Consider the following 18,797-nt stretch of genomic DNA (forward strand, 5'->3'; position numbering starts at 1 on the left):
CTCCTACAGATGTTTACTGAGCTTTAGAAGGTTCCAGGCATGTTCACAGCTCTCAACAAAACAAAGGCCTTTCCCCCAGCTCCTTTAATTCCACTGAAGGGAGACAGATAATAAAGTGCAAGTAAAGAGGTCCTATGTCAGATAGTAAGAAATATGATGGAGCACCACCCCTGGAACTTCCCAGGTCTGCTGGCTCCCCGTTATCTAAAGAATAAAGTTCAAATTCCCCGGGACAGTACAAAATCCAGGCCTCATTCAAAACATCCATGATTGCTCTTGTGTGGGCTGGATTTGTGGTCAGAACAACCTGGGTTCGACTGGATTGTTTGACCGCTCTCTCAGTTTCTTCGTCTGTAAAGTGGGGACAATAACATTATGGGCTCTCATGGGCTGATCACACACCAGCACACTCCTGCCAAGGAGGGGAAGGTGGCTGTGGGCTGAACTTTTCCAAGTGCTTCCCTGGAGGATCTGACTAGGGAGCTTCCCGGATGGGATTCTGTGACAGAGGGAGAAGGGGTTTTTTTAGTGAGGGCTCAGAGGGGACCCTAAGTCCAGAGAGTGTGGCAATGAGGCAAGGAGTTACCAAGGGCCCTGCCAAGGCCACTGGAGAGAGCAGCCCACGGCAGCCACAGTGCTCAGGCAAACGCTGGCGGACGTAAGATATGGCCAGGAGGTAGATGAGCCAGAGGACAGGGCACGGTCTCAGAATCCCACCCTCCTTAATGCCCTAATACCACAGAAGCTACTCTTCCATCTTAACCCCCAAATTCCATCTTTTGTGTGTGTGTGGGGAATGGTAAAATATACACAACTTAAAATTTACTATTTTAACCATCTTTAAGTACATAATTCAGTGACGTTAAGTACACTCACAATGTTGTGTGACCATCACTATTATTTCCAGAACTTTTTCATCATCCCAAACAACTCTATATGCGCTAAACACTAACTGTCCTTTCCCTCCCCGCACTCCCTCCAGCTCCTGGAAAACTCTATTCTACTTTTTGTCTCCAGGAATTTGCCTATTCTATTTGAATTAGTGTTTTCATTTTCTTTGGGTAAATACCCAGTAGTGCAATTACTGGATCATATGGTAATTTTATTTTTAATTACTTGAGGAAACTCCATACTGTTTTCCACAGTGGCAGCACCAATTTACATTCCCACCAATGGTCCACAAGGGGTCCCTTTTCTCCATGTTCTCACCAGTCCTTGATATTTGTCTTTTCTTTTAGAGGGGGAGAGGGACGAAGTGAGAGGGAGAGAGAGAACCTTAAGCAAACTCCACACCCAGCGTGGATCCCAACATGGGGCTCTACACAACCCTGAGATCATGACCTGAGCCGAAATCAAGAGTCAGAGACTCAACAGACTGAGCCACCCAGGTGCCCCTCTCATCCTGGTTTTGATTTGCATTTCCCTGATGATGAGTGACGTTTAGCATCTTTGTCTGCTGGCTATCTGTAGGTCTTCTTTGGAGAAATGTCTATTCAGGTCCTCTGCCCATTTTTTAAATTAGATTACTTGTATTCTTTTGGTGTTGAGCTGTGCAAGTTGAATTTGCCTATCCCAGACACCTCATCTGAGTGGAACCATACATCTGTCCTTTAGTGTCTGGCTTCTTTCACTTAACATAAAATTGTCACGGTCCATCCATGTTTTAGTATGTATCAGAATTGTAATCTTTTTTTAATAGCTGAATTACATATATATATATATATATATATATATATATATATTAAATATTTTATTTGACAGAGAGACGAGAGAGAATATACAAGCAGGGGGAGTGGGAGAGGGAGAAGCAGGTGAACAGGAAGCCTGATGTGGGGCTCGATCCCGGATCCTGGGATCACGACCTGAGCTGAAGGCAGTCGCTTAACAACTGAGCCACCCAGGCGCCCCTGAATAATGATTTTTATATATATTTTGTTTGTTTGTTTGTTTATCTATTCAACTGTCAATGGTTACTTGGGTTTTTCCACCTTTTGCCTATTGTGAATAATGCTATGAATGTGACGTCTACATGCCATCTGAGGGAACAAAGTCATCCAGAGACCCTGAGCAATTATCCCAAGATACTGGATTTATTCCTCTTGAAAGGAATTTTTAAAAAAAGATTTTTGATTTTTGTTTTTTAAGATTGCTTTATTTACGTGAGAGAGAGAGCACGCGTGTGCGAGCATGAGTTGGGAGCGGGGCGAGGGAGAGGATCCCCAACAGACTGCCACTGAGCACAGAGCCGGAAGTGGAGCTCATCGCAGGGCTTGATTCCAGGACCTGTGATATCATGTCCTGAGCCAAAATCATGAGCCAGAACCAGATGCTTAACCGACTGAGCCACCTAGGAACCACTTAAGATTTTATTTTTAAGTGGTAGCTACAATGAACATGGAGCTTGAACTCATCTAACTCCGAGATCCAGAGTTGCGTGCCTCACCTACAGCCCACCAGGTGCCCAGGAACTGCTTAAATTCTTACCAAGCTGTAAACCTGACTCTAAAGTCTTCCTGTGGGTTTTTTGTTGTTGTTGTTGTTCATTTGTTCTCCCTCAAACCATGACTACCAGTAGTTTAAGCCTTGTAAGAGGTTTAGGAGAACAGTTAGAGGAAATAAACATTTCCTCTGCAAAATACCAATTTCACCAATGAAAATCATCCTAAATGGGGCTGAAACCCGCTGAAAATTGAATTAAACCAGACTCTTTCCCTGACACATGCCCCACCTTCCATGCTTCTTTGCTCCAGCCACGCCACACTAGCAACAGTTTTGCATGGGTCTTAATGTTTTCAGGACTCTGCTCTTGCACGTGCAGTGCAGGTTCTTTTTTTTTTTTTTCTTAAGATTTTATTGATTTATTTGACAGAGATACAGAGAGCACAAGTAGGCACAGTGGCATGCAGAGGGAGAGGAGGGAACAGCTTCCCCACTGAGCAGGGAGTCCTATGAGGGACTCGATTCCAGGACCCTGGGATCATGACCTGAGCTGAAAGCAGCCGCTTAACTGAGCCACCCAGATGCCCCAGTGCGGGCTCTTCTGCTTGGAATGCCCCGCCTCCCCCTCTCCAACCGGCAAAGTCAATCATTTCTTAGGACTCTGTAAAGCCTCACCTGCCTCCCTCCCTCCCTCCTAGCAAGGCAGATGTCATTCCCCTTTGTACACTGTTCACCAGGGGTGTCCCACCTGTCTTGTAATTAGCTGTGCTTCGCCTGCCCCTCCCCTTAGACTGTGAGCTCCTCGAGGGAGAGTCTGTGGACCATGACTGAGTCATCTTGGTCTCCCCAGCCACTATGTCCATAAATGTTGAGGGAAAAATATTAGTGATGATTTACTGGCCATTCATCCTGTCCCAGGCTATTTTTACATGTGTGGTCTTTAGGCCTTTGAGATAGGTGTTTAGCCTCGTTTTTACAGGAAACAGAAGCTCTACAGTTCCATCAGCATTCACACTCAGGATTCACACCCAGCTCCCAGCTGCCCCAGGGCTGATTGCAGCAAGAGTGGATGGTGGGATATGAGGGTGCATGCGGCCCAGAGCACCTGGTCCCTTACAGCTGCCCGTGAGAAATCTCGGCCCACAGATAAAGTTACGTCTTTATTTGCCCAGTTGAAATAGACACTTTTTAACAGCCCACCGTTTCTCATTGGTAACACAGACTCCTCTTGCTGTCACACGCACACACACACACACACACACACACACACACACACACGAGTGCCCCTCCTTACCATGTCTTCTTACCTACTTAAGCACATTAGTGGTTCACAGCTTTGAACTTCTCAGATTGTTTCCTGTGTGTTTATTTGCTTCCATCATCCCCAGCTAGATGGTAAGGTCGTGGGTTGGGACCCCCTCATCCATGGCTTTCCTCTCAAGCTCACACTTGGGACTCACACTTCAGTCTCTGTGCTTAGCAGGCCCATGTGACATTCACTGACTACCTGGAAGGAAATCTGTCCCTCCTCGCCATGTTCACACACCCTGTAATCTTGCTATAATGTCTCTTGTGCCGGTCCCCCAGCTGCTTCTTTTCTCACTCCTATATTGCCCAAGTGTATAACTCACCTAGTAGAAGACTCCACCTCCTTAAAGGCCTGTTTGGAAACAGGCTGCATTATATTTTTAAAAACGGTTTACATGGTTTACACGGTCACTGCAGTCACACTGGCTCATTCTTAACCATTACCTGGAGAACCAGTAGCCTCTTGCACACAATAGACAATGAACGAGTGAATGAGTAATTGTTCACCAAGAATCCCAAGTATTTCTGACAACAAAGTTACAATGTTCAAGAGACCGAAAAGTATTAGATGAGCTGCTGGTTAAAGGGAAAGGCCTTTGTAAAGCAGATGGCGATGCTTTCGTTACTGGACTCCAAAGTGGAGAAGTCCTTTTTGTGGAAAATCATTGCTTTCTGATAGATACACAAGGGCCTGAGCCGGGCATCGAGGACTGCCAGGACCCTGCCCTGGTCCCCACCCCATCTGCCTGCTTCCCTGGGGCTTCTGTCAGTGGAGTTGCGTGGGCACCGTGCCAGGCCAGATGGCAAAGATGGGGAAAACTGCCAAAAAGGAGGCAAACAGGAAGTGGAAGGAGGGCTCTAGCTGGTGGGGGGGAGGTGGGGAGGTGGGCAGCCCAGGATCTCACCCCAATCCTGCCTTGAGAAAGAGGTCAGGTTGTAGAAGAGATGGAGGAACCAAAGAAACAGCAACTGTCCCAGAAAGAATCAAACACCGGGGCTTTGTGTCCCCAGCGAGGAGGAGGGACCTGGAGGCCCACATGATCTTATAACCTCCAGACGCACAGATGTGGTTACAAGCACAGCGCCACACGCAGATGTGCATTCGAAGACACATAGACGTGCACACAAGATCCCCGGTATGTGCACTCACCCGCTAATACACAAGTAGGTGCATGCACAGAGGCGCGGACAACTAGGCCAGAGGAGGAAGAGCGGACACAGCCCTTGCCTTAGGGACAGTATTCTTACCCAGCGAGAAAAAGCGCATCAGGTAGCCTCAGGAGCCATCCCCACAACATATCCCCGCCCCAAGACACTGAGGGGCTGAGGAAACACCCTGGGGACTGCCCAGGGCACACCACCCGCCCTCCACACCACTCACACACCAGAGCCAGGACAGCCACCTTCCTCCTCCCCTGGTCTCTTTCAGGTCTCTTTCAGCTTCCTAGGTGCACATCAGAGGGCCAGGTTCCTGATGGCCTCAGGCCTCTTGAACCTGTCCCACTGCCCTCTGAGCTGGGCTGGGCGCTGCTCTTTGCTGAGATAAGCCAGAGGGGCAGAGCTATTTTCTGCCAGGCAGGAAGTGAGAATTGAGTAAAAATGTGCAGGAGGCTAGGTCACAGTCATCCCTCCCTCTCCTCCACACAACCTGCCTGTGCTATCCACCCGTCTGGCGGCTGACCAGCCATGGGGCTGAAGAGAAAGGAATAGGTGATTCCGGACAATGGTGGAGGCAGGGTGGGGAAAGAAATAACTCTTCTCTGTCCAGCTCCCTCCTGTCCACCACACTCTCCATGTGCACCCCCCCTGCCCTCCCTGCACACCCGCCAAATGCCTTGCTCTGTCTCCTCCTTAGTCATTCACACCCTCTAGGAGTTTGAAAAGGAGGAACCTCAGATCTCATCCTCCTTGCCCAGGAAGATGCATTCTAGAATAGCCCCAAACCTCATTTTATTTTTTTTTGTAAAGATTTTTATTTGACAGAGAGACAGAGAGAGAGAGAGAGAGAGATCACAAGTAGGCGATAGGCAGACAGAGAGAGAGGGGGAAGCAGGCTCCCCACTAAGCAGAGAGCCCAATGCAGGACTGGATCCCCGGACCCCGAGATCATGACCTGAGCAGAAGGCAGAGGCTCAACTCACTGAGCCACCCAGGTGCCCCCCAAACCTCATTTTAGACTCCAGAGGCCACAGCTGAGAGTCACAGTGAGCCAACATGTCCCACCCCTGTGCCCTCAACCCACCCCCAACCTCCCCATTAGCTAAGCCCACCTCCGCAGCTGTGAGCTGGCAATACTGGCAGGATGTCCCCTTTACCTACAGACAGGCTTAATTCTAAATTATATTAAAAAAAAAAGATTTATTTATGAGAGCAAGAGCATGAGCGCACAAGCCTGAGCAGGGGAGGGGCCGAAGGGAGGGAGAAGCAGGCTCCCGGCTGAGCAGGGAGCCCCATGTGGGGCTTGGTTCCAGGACCCTGAGATCATGACTTGAGCCAAAGGCAGACACTTAACTGACTGAGCCACCCAGGCGCCCCTAAATTATACGTCTGTTATATGTGTATGTTCAGACTCCCCAAACAGATCCAAACCAGGCTGAAGCCTCCAGCAGAAGCTTACCAAAGTTTGAAGGCTTTGTGAACAGCTCTATCCTAGAGCTGTTCTGAGGACACAGATGAACCCCGCTCGTCTGAGGGGCCTGTGGCGTGGAGATAGTACAATGACACCACGGTGAGTGGATGGCCTCTTCCTTCCCCCCGGGGATGGGGGGGTTGGCCACAGTCTTCCCAAGGAGAGAAGCCTCTGGCACAGGGCCCCCCAGGACTGTTGTGCTCTCTCTCCATGGCCCCTCTTCCTGTTCCAGGCCTGCTCTGGTGTCTCCAGCCAAAATTCCTGCTCTGGCCTCTCCCCACCTGGCCCCACCTCAGCCTATCACTTCCTGCATCATCCAGTATCCTCCTCGGCCACGTCTTCTCCCTCTGGATATTCTGACCTCACCTCTCCCATTTTTTCTGGGCCAAAGCAGAAAGCAAAGGTGGCCTACAGCTCAGGAGTCGGTATCCCATGTCTGTGGATGTCACCGCACCACCCGCACATCTCCCTCCACCCTGCTTTCAAGAGCTGGAAAAACAGGAAATAAAGTCACCATCCAGAGAAGTCGCTGGGACTGGATCAGCCCGCTGCCACAGCCCTGTGCCCTGAGTTGTCCCTGTGCATCTTACCCTTGCTCTGGGGCCTGGTTGGGTCCTGCCCCCCCCCCCCCCAACAGAAAGCCTGAGCCTTTTGACCTCTTTGACCTTGCCCTGAACTTGGGTGGCACTTTTCCCGAGCTTCTGGCTTCGCCCTCCACCTTTCCGCTGCCTCCTTCCCCTTCCCGTGGCACCAACCCCCCCAACACACACACAAGGTGTCTATTTGGCTGGGGTGTATTCTGCAGGGAGCAAACTGGGGAGGACCAACATCATCAGGCAGAGACACGAGGAGCTGGGCTCTAGAGTCTCTGAGTGGCCAGGAGGGGAGGCTCACAAGTGCAGGCAAGTTCCTATTTTTCCCTCAATCCTTGCCTCCATCTCCCCCTGGGGCTGCAACTTTCTCACCCCAAAAGGAGCCGGAGATACAACCTGGTGGGAGTGATCCTTCTTGTCATGGGGGGGTCTCCCCTAAATAGAGGTAACAGGTAAGCAGCTGCCCTTAGTAGTGGGATCCGAAGTTATTATAAGGCCTTGCCGACTGTCACCTGTGCTCAGTATCTGAAACTCCATCCCATTCGTGCCACTCATGAGCCGCATTCTATCAGAGTCATAGGGACATTAGAGAGCATCTTGTCTAATCTCGTACAGAAGATGGACGCACTGGGTTGAAGTGGTGTTTCTCAAAAATCCCATTAAGATACACCTTGGTTGGGGCGCCTGGGTGGCTCAGTGACCTCTGCCTTCGGCTCAGGTCATGATCCCAGGGTCCTGGGATCGAGCCCTGCATTGGGCTCTCTGCTCAGCAGGGAGCCTGCTTCCCTTCCTCTCTCTCTGCCTGCCTCTCTACTTGTGATCTCTGTTTGTCACATAAATAAAAATCTTTTTTAAAAAAGAGTTTAAGATACACCTTGGTTAGCTGGGAAGGATAGCTACAAGAACACATCTGTGCCAGAAATACCATTAGTGGAGTTTATTTATTTATTTTTTAAATAGTATAGAAAGCAATTTATTTTTTTTTTTAAAGATTTTATTTATTTGACAGAGAGAGATCACAAGTAGACAGAGAGGCAGGCAGGCGGAGAGAGAGAGAGAGAGAGGGAAGCAGGCTCCCCGTCAAGCAGAGAGCCCGATGTGGGACTCGATCCCAGGACCCTGAGATCATGACCTGAGCCGAAGGCAGCGGCTTAACCCACTGAGCCACCCAGGCGCCCCATTAGTGGAGTTTAATCAGATGAGTTCATTGTCATCTAGCAGAGGGTTTGGCCTGGGGGGAGGGGGGAAAGGGTCTGGGAGAGTGGGACAGGGCTAGACACCACCCCCAGAGAACCCTCCTCAGTGGCTGTGGGAAGCCCAGGGTTCAGCATAACAGTGGGGGCCTTGGGGGGGAGGGGAAGACACATCTCCCCAAGATTCTCCAGTGTGGGGGCCTCGGGCTTCAGAGAGGCACTCCTCAATGTGCCTAGTGTGGTGGCTGCCTCCCCAGGCTCGCTCTGGAAAAGACTGCAGGAGGCAGCCCCATTTAGCTTTTCACTCTATTCAGAAAGATTTTCCAGGTCCCACGGCCCTCCTCATCTCCAGCCCCACCCATGAATCCCACTCTAAAGGAGGGACTTGTGCCCCCTGCAAAGTTCAACCCCACCGGTGACAGACCCATACCTGTGTTCCCTGTGGCTTCCGCTGCCTGCTCTGGGCTGGGCTGGCAGGACCTGCTCCTGAGGTGGGTGGGGACACATTCTCCCAGCAGATCTCAGCATGTCCCAGCTCCCTGCACTCAGTCAACCCCACACAGGGCAGGGAGAGAGAGAGGAAGCAGTGCCCTCCGTGGCCTTTGTAGCCCGTCAGCGAAGAAACCCCGGCAGAGAGTGGCACTTAGTCCAGCCCAAACTCTTGCCTACTAATGCCCCCCTCCGCCCATTGCTCATACACTCCCTAGCTTCCGGGAAGCCCAACTGGCACACCCACCCACGGGGATGGATGACTAACCACCCACTCTGAGCTGTACTTACACCAGTTCCCCCTGGTGCCTCTTTCTTTTTTGGGTTCCAGCAGGTGGTTTCGCTCTTGCCATTCATGGTCACCCAGGACCATTCCTCCCTGCTTCTGTCTGGCTCCCCTAAGGAGCTCCTTCTTCTGGGGAACGGGGGACTCGGATGGCAGCCCCTTGTTCTGCACCCTCTGGCTGAACCCCTGACCTTCTGTATCAACAAGGCTAGGCATGTTGGCTATGCCCAGTACACAAAAACAACTTAAAAGGCTTTGACTGTAGGTGAAAAAGGATATTGTGGTCAAGTCAGTCTGAGAAACTCTAAGCTGAACAGGTTTCTCTATGACAGGGCTTCTCATGGTCTTTACCATGCCATGAGAAGACTGATTAGGTGTTCATAACTGAAGCTGGGTGAAGGGTTCATGGGGTGTATTATTCTGTTTTTGTGCATATTTGAACTTTTCCATAAAAAAATAAGTGTTGTTTTTTTTTTTAATGCTGTTAAACACCATGCACCTGTAGGAGAAGAGACTGTAGAGTTTCCCAAACACATGTATCCTTGAACACATTTTGGGAGGTCCCAAGTTCTTAAAGGTCAATGCTGGAGTCACACCTTAATGTATGTTGTCACCTCAACGTTCAGATCATCTGGCTCATCACTGGATGTCAAATCAAGGGTTTTCTGAGCTCCAGGTCCCAGCTCTCTCCTCCCTCCTGATGAAGGGCAAGTTCCGCCTTACTTCCCTGGGCTTATTCCCCGCACCCCTGGAACAGGACCTCAGGCAGGCTCTGGCCTTTACCCTCCAGAAGGACCATCTTACACTCCTCTGAGGTCACGGGCTTCAGAAATAAAGACATGTGCCCTCATGGCCCACACAATCCCTAAGACCCGGGCCATGGCCTTCTTCAGTCTAACTTCCTGATTCCTTAGGTCTTCTCCTGGCTCCTTCCCTGAGCACCATCCCTGAGGCCCTTTCATCTTCAGAAGGATCCATAAATCTCAGGGGTTGGTGTTGGTTCCCATGGGGCAGGACCACAGTGCTGAGGATGGGATCGGAACCAAAGTAGGCCACACAGGTTGAAAATAAACACTTTATGTAGAGACATCCTTTAAGGCGGGTGGAGTTCCCATCATGGGCCTCTCTGGGACTGCTGCCCCAACCCAAGGAAAATGTGAGTAAGAGACCAGGTAAGAGACCCATAAGGGTAAGAGACCCGTAAGGGGCAGCCAGGAAGCAAACTGACAGATGGAGTCTAAAAGCAACGGAATGTGGAAAGGTCGGGCTGGGGTGGAGATAGGACGGACCCCAGTTCATCCGGCTTGGCCTAGAGTCAAGGTGCTAAATTCCTGGCTCCATCGCAGCACAAGGTCCTCACTTTTGGCCTGGCTCAACACACTGTAAGTCTCGTTCTGCAGACATCTCATACGGGACACCTACCCGGGGATCAGGGACACACAGTCTGTGTCACAGAGCCCAGGAGGGAGAGGCGCCGAGGTGGGGAAGTGGCATTGGTCCCACAAGAACCAGAGGCAATTGGGGATGGGCACAGGGCAGTGGAAGCAGAGAGGAAACAGATGTGGGTTTTTAAGGCTGCAAGAGACACCGAATAGCCCAGCCTCTCCTTTAAGAAGCTTGGAGGCTAAGGATGGAAGAGGAAGTAACTTATTCCAGACTCTTGGTGAGTAAGAGCCAGAGGCAAGCCAGAGACCTCAATATACAATGCCCAACCCAGCTAGGGATTCTCCCTGAGGTGCCCTCTCCTTTTATTTGCAGCATCCCTCCTGGACTCCCCCTCACCCCTCCCCACCCCCCGCCATACTGCCACCTCTGCCTGGGAGGGCTTCACTTACTCCAAGACAGGAGGGAGTGGGAGAGAGGGCTCTGGTGGAGGCCTCAGCCCAGGGATGCAAGCAAGGAACTATTCTCCTGCTGCTCAGAGCAGAGTGGTGTGTGTGTGTGTGTGTGTGTGTGTGTGTGTGTGTGTTTTCATGCACTTGCGTGCTCAGAATAGACCCCCCTGTGGTGGCTGATGGAGGGGCTGAGGGGAGGAGGGGGCAGGGTGAGGGACTCACCTTCCGGTCGCGGCTTCTCATCAGGCACTGTTGGCTTTTGAAGGCACAGTAGTTTGGATATTGTACATAGTCTGTGTCACAAATCTAAGCCAGGAGCCAGGAATGGAGAGGTGGGGAGACATCAGAAGCCTGCTAACACACCAGTCCTAGACAGAGCCCATAAGGGCTGAACCAGGGCCAGGGGTAGAGCCTTTGAGAACCAGACCTTCCACACCTGGGGTGCCCCTCTCTGAGGACTAGGTCTCTGTCCCCCTTGCATTTCCTGCCCCACCCTCAAGTCACAGTTCGGTGCTGAAAAGAAGCCAGGAGCTGGAGAATTAAGTGGCTGCCCTGCTCGTCAGCTTGCTGGGGAAGCAGCTGAGGACCAGGGCATGGGGAACAGGGCCCCATCAGGGGTCCAGTCTCAGGGATCCTTCTAGTGATGGCCAAGTGAGGGCAGAAGAACCTCTCATGTGTTGAACTTGGGTGAATCACTTCCCTCTGTGAACCTCACCTTCCCATCTGTAAATCCAGGGGAGGAGGGATGATCTCTGAGACCCTTTCTAGATCCAGAGGCTCCTCCAGGACCTCTCCTCAGCCCCAGGGATAAGGGCTGTGCAGGGGCCCCTCATCTCAGCTACCAACCCTTTCTTAAGCTGCCCAGCTTTTCCTGGCCTTGATTTTTCCTGCTAAACTACAGGAGAGAGGGACCTGGCTGTCAGTCAACAGTCCCCCGGAGCTAAAGGGGAGGACACTCTGGGGAGAGGGGGAGCAAAGTTGATTCTACTGAGCAGGGAAAGTGCTGGAACCTAGGTCAAGGAGCCTGTCATACTGGAGCAGGGCAGCACGGGGTCACAGGTCCTTGACATCTCAGGCGTCCCCTCGTCATTGGTTGTAGAGGTGAGTCTCACTTTGGGCCAGTGTGGGAAGTGGCTTGACCCAAGATCCTCAGCAGGGACCCTGCAAAGCTGGGATCAGAAGCTCTGTCTCCTGCCTCCCTGTCCCGTGCTCTCCCACCCCTCTGATTCCTACTCCTTTCACAAACACAAACCTGCTTTTTTTTTCTTTTCTTTTTGAGAGGAGGAAAGGGGGATGGAGGGTGTCTACTGGAAAGAGGCAGGAGGCTCAGTGAGGACTGGTTTCCCAGAAGCCAGAGGCCTAGCCGCCCCCTCCTTGTACATCTTAGGGCTACTTGGAGCAAATCACTGGAAGGAATGGGGACAGTTGGGTAGGGTTGAACTTCGGGGAAAGGCGTTTACCTTGGTGGGGAAATCCCCATCCTGGAAGCTAAGGAACTCAGTCTGGAGCCAGCCGGACACTCGGATATCTTCACAGCCCTTGGTGGCCAGCCGGGCGCACCAGAAGTCCATGCGGAGCCCGCCATACATATCCAGCCCATAGAAGCGGCCTGATGTTGGGGTACCTACCTGTGGCACAGGGGACAGGGGAGAGGTGCATGCCCCCAGCTCCCCTGCAGACCTCCCTTCCTGCTGCCCAGTCCTGCCTGGAGCCCGAGGCCTCCCCCACTGTGGGCTACCCGGCTAGGTACCTGGGTACCGATGGACATGCTCTGGGCTATGAGCAAAGGGCTGATGAAGGGTGTTTTGTGCGAGCTGTCACACAGCTGTCGCTGCAGGACCGCCTCCGAGTGGCACTGTTCCAGCTTCAGGGAGCAGAAGTCACAGAGGGCACAGGTGGCTGTGTGTCGCCGCCCAAGGCTGTCACAGACCTGGGGCAGGAGTGTGGTTGACAGACTGAGGCTGAGACACTTTCAGCCCTGCAGAGCTGTCCCCGCAGAATGGCTTCGCATGAAGGCTCTTCAGAAGGCTTCTCTGGCTTTCCTCCCTGCTCCCTCCCCAAAGGCTCCTCTAGGACCTCTCCTCAGCGCTCTAACTCTTCACCTTCTTCCTGGATGATGTGTTTACTCCCAAAGAACCTTCACCTTTCTGCAGGCCACACCCAAATCTTTATCATCTGTTCCCATTTCTTGCCCGAGCTCCAAATCCTCATTGCCAAGTACCTGACAGATGTCTACCACCAGGTGACCTATAATTACTCCTTACTTTTTAAGATTGTATTTATTTGAGGGGCACCTGGGTGGCTCAGTTGTTATGTGCCTGCCTTCGGCTCGGGTCATGATCTCAGGGTCCTGGGATCAAGTCCCACGTTAGGCTCCCTGCTCAGCGGGAAGCCTGCTTTTCTCTCTCCCATTCCCGCTGCCTGTGTTCCCTCTCTCACTGTGTCTCTCTCTGTTAAATAAATAAATAAAGTCTAAAAAAAAATTATTTATTTGAGAGAGAGAGTGGATGAGTGTGGAAGTGGGGAGGGGCAGAGGCAGAGGGAGACGCAGACTCCCCGCTGAACAGGGAGCCTGACAGGGGGCTAGATCCCAGGACCCCGAGATCATGACCTGAGCCAAAGACAGACACTTAACCAAGTGAGCCACCCAGGTGCCCCCAATTTTTTAAAAAAGATTTACAATTACTCCTAACTTAGCTTCTGAAAAGTACTCATGACCTCTTTCTCTCCTTCTCTCTGCTAATGATAATGCTAATATCTAGAGTCCACACAGTGCTAGGTACCACAGCCATAAATGCTCTTGCCTCTGTGAGCCTTCACCAGAGCCCTATACTAGCCTAGGTACAAGAAACATCTCCCACTGCCTGAGGAGGAAACGGGCTCGGTTGACGCCGGGTAACCTGCTCAGAACCACACGTCTAACCGGTGGCAGAACTCTGTCCCAGCCAACTCCCAGACCTACCCTCTACCCAAGAACCTAGGTCCAAAACCTCCAGTTCTTGGAAGACATTCTTCGGAGCGGAGTTACCCATCTCCTAGCTGGGGTCTGCACCCCTACTGGGCTTCCTCCCCATTCTTGGGCGGGGCTTGCTAACCATCACCTCTGGTCAGTGCTGTCCGCTCCCCTGTCACGCATGGGTACCCACGTCATAGCGCACAGAATCTCTCATGTCATTTTGCTTACTCATACCAGCACATAAGGGAGCATCATCATGTCCCTGATTCAAAATCATTACCGAGTTAGCTTTTCATACCAAGTTCGATACAAATGCCCCAGACTGCTGTTTGAGATTTTTTCCCCTTAGGACCCTTCCTATCTCTCGGACTCTTATCTCCTGCCACTCTGCTCCAGGTAAAAATGGGTTCCTGACTGGTCCTGTAACGAAACCCTGATATCTAGGGAACTCTCTGTGACTCTTGAACTTCCTACACTCAAAAAAAAAAAAAAGAAGAAGAAGAAGAAGTCGTCGTCTCAGGGCCACCTGGGTAGCTCAGTCGTTCAGTGTCTGCCTTCAGCTCAGGTCATGATCCCAGGGTCCCGGGATCAAGCCCCACATCAGGCTCCCTGCTGAGCAAGGAGCCTGCTTCTCCCTCTCCCACTCTTCCTGCTTGTGTTCACTCTCTCTCACTGTGTCTCTCTCTGTCAAATAAATAAATAAAATCTTTAAAAATAAAAAAATAAAAAATAAAAAAGTAAAACATAATTTTAAAAAAGTCTCTTTCCAACACTACTGCATACTTCTTTTATAATGCTACGGAATCCCTCATGATTCTTGGACCCCTTAAGGGTGGGAGCAATATGCCTGTTCTTGGTGCCCTACTACTCCCTCTGGCAGGAACCTCTACCAAAGCCCCTTCTTTTGCCTGTCAAACATCTTTCATTTTCAGGTCTCTGTTTTAAACATCAGTTCCTCTAAGAATTCTCTACTCCTCCCAAACATGGACCGTGGGGACCCCCATCTGCTGCTTCTGGACTGTGCACTAATCCATGGCTGCCTTTATCCATCACACTATTCTGCCTGTTTCCTCATCTGCCTCTCTCACTAAAGATGACTGGATCTATTTTACTCATCACCGACATCTCAAGTACCTAGTACAGAGTTGGTATGCTGTACTAAAAAATCAATTATCTAACTTGCTCATTGGCCATCCTCTGGGCTTGACACTATGCAATACTGAACAAATGATTGAAGTTAGCAAAGACAAGTTTGCTGACTTGTCTTATTTGAAAACCTACAGAATACCTTCCCGGGAATAGGACCTGCTGGGTGCTGAGGGCACACCGAGCCTGGGATCCCTCTACCGATCCTTGGAATGGGATCTATGACCCCTCTGGAAAGGAGAGCTGCATCCAAGGTGAAGCCAAGTATTGAAGATGGGTGACCTAGCTCAGGAGGGAATTCAAGCCTAACAGCTCAGAGAGATGAAGAATGAACTCTGGACAGGTATGGATTCCAGACTAGGTCTTGGGCCTTCATCTTTGAAGGTGAGCCGGAGATGTCCTCCCAAAGAAGGAATTCTCATGCAGAGACTCTCTCCAATGATGCTTTATGCTTTCTGCATCCCTGCCTCTCCCCCACACTCTCAAGGCCCAGCCCAGAGGATGGCCAATGAGCATGTATCCATTAAGAAGCATTGCAGACATACCGGCTTCCCGAAACCAAGGATCTCCTCCTCTATGTACTGCCAGGCCCTGGCTGTGGGGGTTATGGTACAGGTGTTCTCCACAATCGAGTAGCACAGCACCAGCAAGGCCTCCACGTGGGGCATCTGCAGGAGGCTGCAAGACGACGGTGCAGGCTGGTGGGGATGGGCCGGAGGGCTGAGGTTGAAAGCCACATCCATTCTCTGCCCCTCCCCTTGGTGTCTGGTCTCAGTCACACACATTCAGCATGGCCATGAGGCCCTAGAGGCCTTCAGACCAACTGCCTCCTTTTACAAAGGAGGAACTGAGGTCCAGGAAGGGGAAGTAATCTTCCCCAAAGCTGCAGTGCTAATCAGAGGCAGAGACAAGACCAGAACCCAGGCCCAGGTCCAGGGTCCGTAGCACTCCGTCACGTGGAGAATGGGTGTCTAGGGCAGTGCTAAATGATGGTGACAGAGCAGGTGAGGCAGACAGTTGCTAGGCACGCCTGAAGCCCAAGCACGTCTGAGTGGGTCTTGGAAGCTGGGAAAGGCAGTTTCTCCTCCCCCAAAAAAAGGCAGCAGTGGGGATAGGGCTGGTAGCTGGGGTTGGCAGGTGGGGTGGGGGGAGGGGTGGTCAGAACTGCCTGTACCTGTCACGGGTTGGTTTTTTCCAGACGGGTTCTTCATCGTACAGATCATTCATTTCATCCATTTCCTGGGCTGATCGAATGAGCTCCTGGATGTTCTCCATCATCATGGGAGTGGACTCCACTTCCCGCACCCGGGGAGTGAAGGAGAAAGGGTTGGAAGACACAAATTTAGACTGGAACTTGAGCTCTGGGTCTGTCTGCAGCCCAGCCACTGACTCCAGTCCCTCCTCTGCCCCCTGGCCTTCCTCTTGCTTTCCCTCCTCCTCCAGTTCCTCCTCTTGCTCTTCTTGCTCCTGTCCTTCCTCCTGCTTGTGTTCTTGCCCTTGCTCCTGCTTGCGCTCCTGCCCTTGCTCCTGCTTGCGCTCCTGCCCTTGCTCCTGGCCCCCCAGGGACAGGGAGGACTGTAGCAGCTCCTCCACATTGTTGTTAAGCCTCTCCGGCCAGGGCTGGAAGGCCTGTCGTTCTGTGGCTGCAGAAGGGTTTGGGAAGGACCGAGAAAGAGAAATGGAAAGGAACAGTCAAGCTTCTGGCCCCCGAGGGTCTTTGTTACAGAGGGACATACACAGAAACACAAAGGCACAAGAAAGCAGCCTAAAGGACACTTATTCACATAGTCGAGTCTAAAAGACATGAGGAAGAATACAAATATCAAAATAAAAGAAAAATTGCCATGGTGATTATGGCAATTGTGGTTCTCCTTTCCATCTCCCTGACAAGGGCTCCTCTTCCCTAACTCCCACCTCAAATCCCACCTTTTGTCCCTCTCACTTAGGAAACTCCAAAGATGCTGAATAGCTAGGAAGGAACCCTTTCTAGGGTGAAGATGGCGGCTTTTGAAAGTCCCAGAGGACGTCCAGGTGCAGGAATATTTTGGGGAGCTGAGAAAAGCAAATTTTTCCTAGAATTGTAAGCACTGTCAGAAGATACTCTGGGCTGGAGAAAGCCCCACCTCATACTCATAAAAAAGCAATCCCCCGCCTTTTGTAACTGGCTGTGTGCTGCCAGCGCCCCTCACCCCCCAGCCCTGCTCGACATACTTCCCCATTCCCTCCTGACCCCCAACGCCTAAAGTCCTGGGCTCTGGGATTTCTGGAAGGGCTTGCAGGCAGCCTCACCAGTACTGGGAGGGTCTCACCTGTGATGTGAGATGAAAGGGGGGAGGTCACTGTGGTGGGAGGGACATCAGAGGAAGCGTCAATCTCCTTGATAGTGTTGGGAGAGAGGATCGAGACTGGCTGGGAGCAGCGGACCCTCTGTAAGGAGAGAGAGACAGTGGGCATGACCTTTCCCATAGGACAGATTTCTACTCCAGCTTCGGGCTCAGTCCTTTTCTGGCATGTCTCCTTTCTCACAGTTGCTGGGCAGGGATGAAGGGATATGTTCCCTGGTAGAACTCTCTAGACCTGAGAAAGGGTTCCCCTGTGAGATAAGACTCCATGTCTGGGCCACACTTCTGCCTTCACTCTTGTGTTTGACTTGAATGAGATCACTCAAGTGTTAGAAGCAAGGGGGGGCTTGTCCCTTTGCCTCTTCCCTTCCCTCTTCCCTACTTCTCTTGCAGGAACAAGATTGTTCTGACCGTCTGAATGCCCAAGGTGAGGCTGTACTCCTATGGAATCTGAGTAAAGGATTGGCAAAGTGGCAGGGAGGAAGGATCTCAGGATGGCCCTGCTGGAGCCCTTCCTCAACGTCTCACCCTTTCCACCTCCCTGTGGTCCTTGACGCCAAAGACAACGTTTGTCCCGGGCCTCACCTTAGAGTAGTAGACGTGGTTGGAGCAACGATATTGAGTAAATTGGCAGAAGGACTCAAACCAGGAGGCATAAGGGAGGTCAGAGCAGACAGCGCCTGAGAATGGGCAGGGGTGGAGAAGGTGAACGCACAGAAGTGGAGGGGAACTCCCTTCCTGAGGGGGAGGGGCTGTGGGCTCCTAGGGTCTACAGAGTGGAGAATATGGCCTCAGGGTAAGGAGCAGGCCATACCCTTCCTGACTCAAGCGAGCACAGCCCCAGCGAGCACAGGGCTGCCCCACTAGTCTGGCCCTCACCGTCGGGCACCAAGCCGTGATTTTCATATTGGTCCAGCTGGACGAGGGTGGGATTCCGGCAGCCGTGCGTCGCACGGAGACGGCAGGTGGTCTCTGCTTTCCAGGTCGGGGTCAGCAGTGCAAAGAAGCGTTCATATTCGGTGGGAGAGAGAGGGCTGCCTGGAGTGGAGGCCGAAATTGAATCCTGGGCTGGGGCAGGTGGCAGAAGCAGGAGCAGCACTGCGGGGCAGGGAAACAGACCGAACTCCAATACCTGCTTGGGGCTCCTGGACAGACCGACTGGCAAGCGGACCCCGTGGAAATCAGCAAGTGTTGGGCGGGGGCGGGGGGGGCGTCTGGCCAGAGATCCCAGCGGATCAGGGTGACGAGATTCCTGGGGCAGAGGCTAAGGTCTGACCCCAGAAGCCAGGGAGCAAAGCCGAGGCGACCACCCTGAGAAGGCGTTTCGAAACCTTAAAGCATGGGCTCTTGGGAGGTGGAGGACTGAACCCCGGGAGGAAGACACTGCTCGGGCAGACGGGAAGCTCTCACCCTCGAGGAGTGAGAGAAGGAAGCCAGCGGCTAGTTTCCTCATGGCCCCAGTCGATCCGCCCGCGTTTCCCGGACCAAAGCGGCCTCTAACGGGCCAAGCCAGAGAGAGCCGGCGGGCGCGGGCTTGCCGACGGGGGAGTAGAAGGTGCGGCGCTGACGTCACAAAGGGCC

General features: G+C 52.1%; 2 protein-coding genes across 9 annotated transcripts in view; both read right to left on the reverse strand.

Annotated features, from left to right (window-relative positions):
• The window catches only part of LPAR5 (lysophosphatidic acid receptor 5), a 29,247-nt gene extending 19,888 nt beyond the window's left edge, over nt 1-9,359 (reverse strand). For 4 of the 8 annotated variants that reach the window (XR_007129230.1, XR_007129228.1, XR_007129229.1 and 1 more), the window contains exon 1: nt 8,593-8,900. The gene's annotated coding sequence lies outside the window, so the exon portion shown is untranslated. Of the gene's footprint in view, nt 1-4,070; nt 4,093-5,128; nt 5,706-8,592; nt 8,901-8,942 lie in introns of those variants that run through there. The other 4 variants (XM_047739705.1, XM_047739706.1, XM_047739704.1 and 1 more) reach the window with 4 other exon arrangements.
• A 639-nt stretch (nt 9,360-9,998) lies between these two features.
• On the reverse strand, nt 9,999-18,788 carry ACRBP (acrosin binding protein). The gene is made up of 10 exons (XM_047739701.1): nt 18,627-18,788; nt 18,096-18,314; nt 17,802-17,896; nt 17,184-17,301; nt 16,049-16,517; nt 15,420-15,552; nt 12,523-12,702; nt 12,233-12,400; nt 10,995-11,078; nt 9,999-10,355 (listed from the first exon to the last, which is right to left on the reverse strand). The coding sequence occupies exons 1-10, from the start codon at nt 18,667-18,669 to the stop codon at nt 10,233-10,235; spliced, it is 1,632 nt and encodes a 543-aa protein (XP_047595657.1). The 5' UTR covers nt 18,670-18,788; the 3' UTR covers nt 9,999-10,232.
• Nucleotides 18,789-18,797: the final 9 nt, after the last annotated feature.

This window comes from Lutra lutra, chromosome 8 (assembly GCF_902655055.1).
Source record: "Lutra lutra chromosome 8, mLutLut1.2, whole genome shotgun sequence".
Classification (NCBI taxonomy): domain Eukaryota; kingdom Metazoa; phylum Chordata; class Mammalia; order Carnivora; family Mustelidae; genus Lutra; species Lutra lutra.

Coding starts and splice junctions, on each gene's coding strand:
- ACRBP (XM_047739701.1), bottom strand. CDS start 18,669: ATGAGGAAACTAGCCGCTGGCTTCCTTCTCTCACTCCTCGAGG. Junction 17,302..17,801: donor ACCACGTCTACTACTCTAAG/GTGAGGCCCGGG, acceptor CTCTCCTTACAG/AGGGTCCGCTGCTCCCAGCC. Junction 12,401..12,522: donor GCATGTCCATCGGTACCCAG/GTACCTAGCCGG, acceptor CCTGTGCCACAG/GTAGGTACCCCAACATCAGG.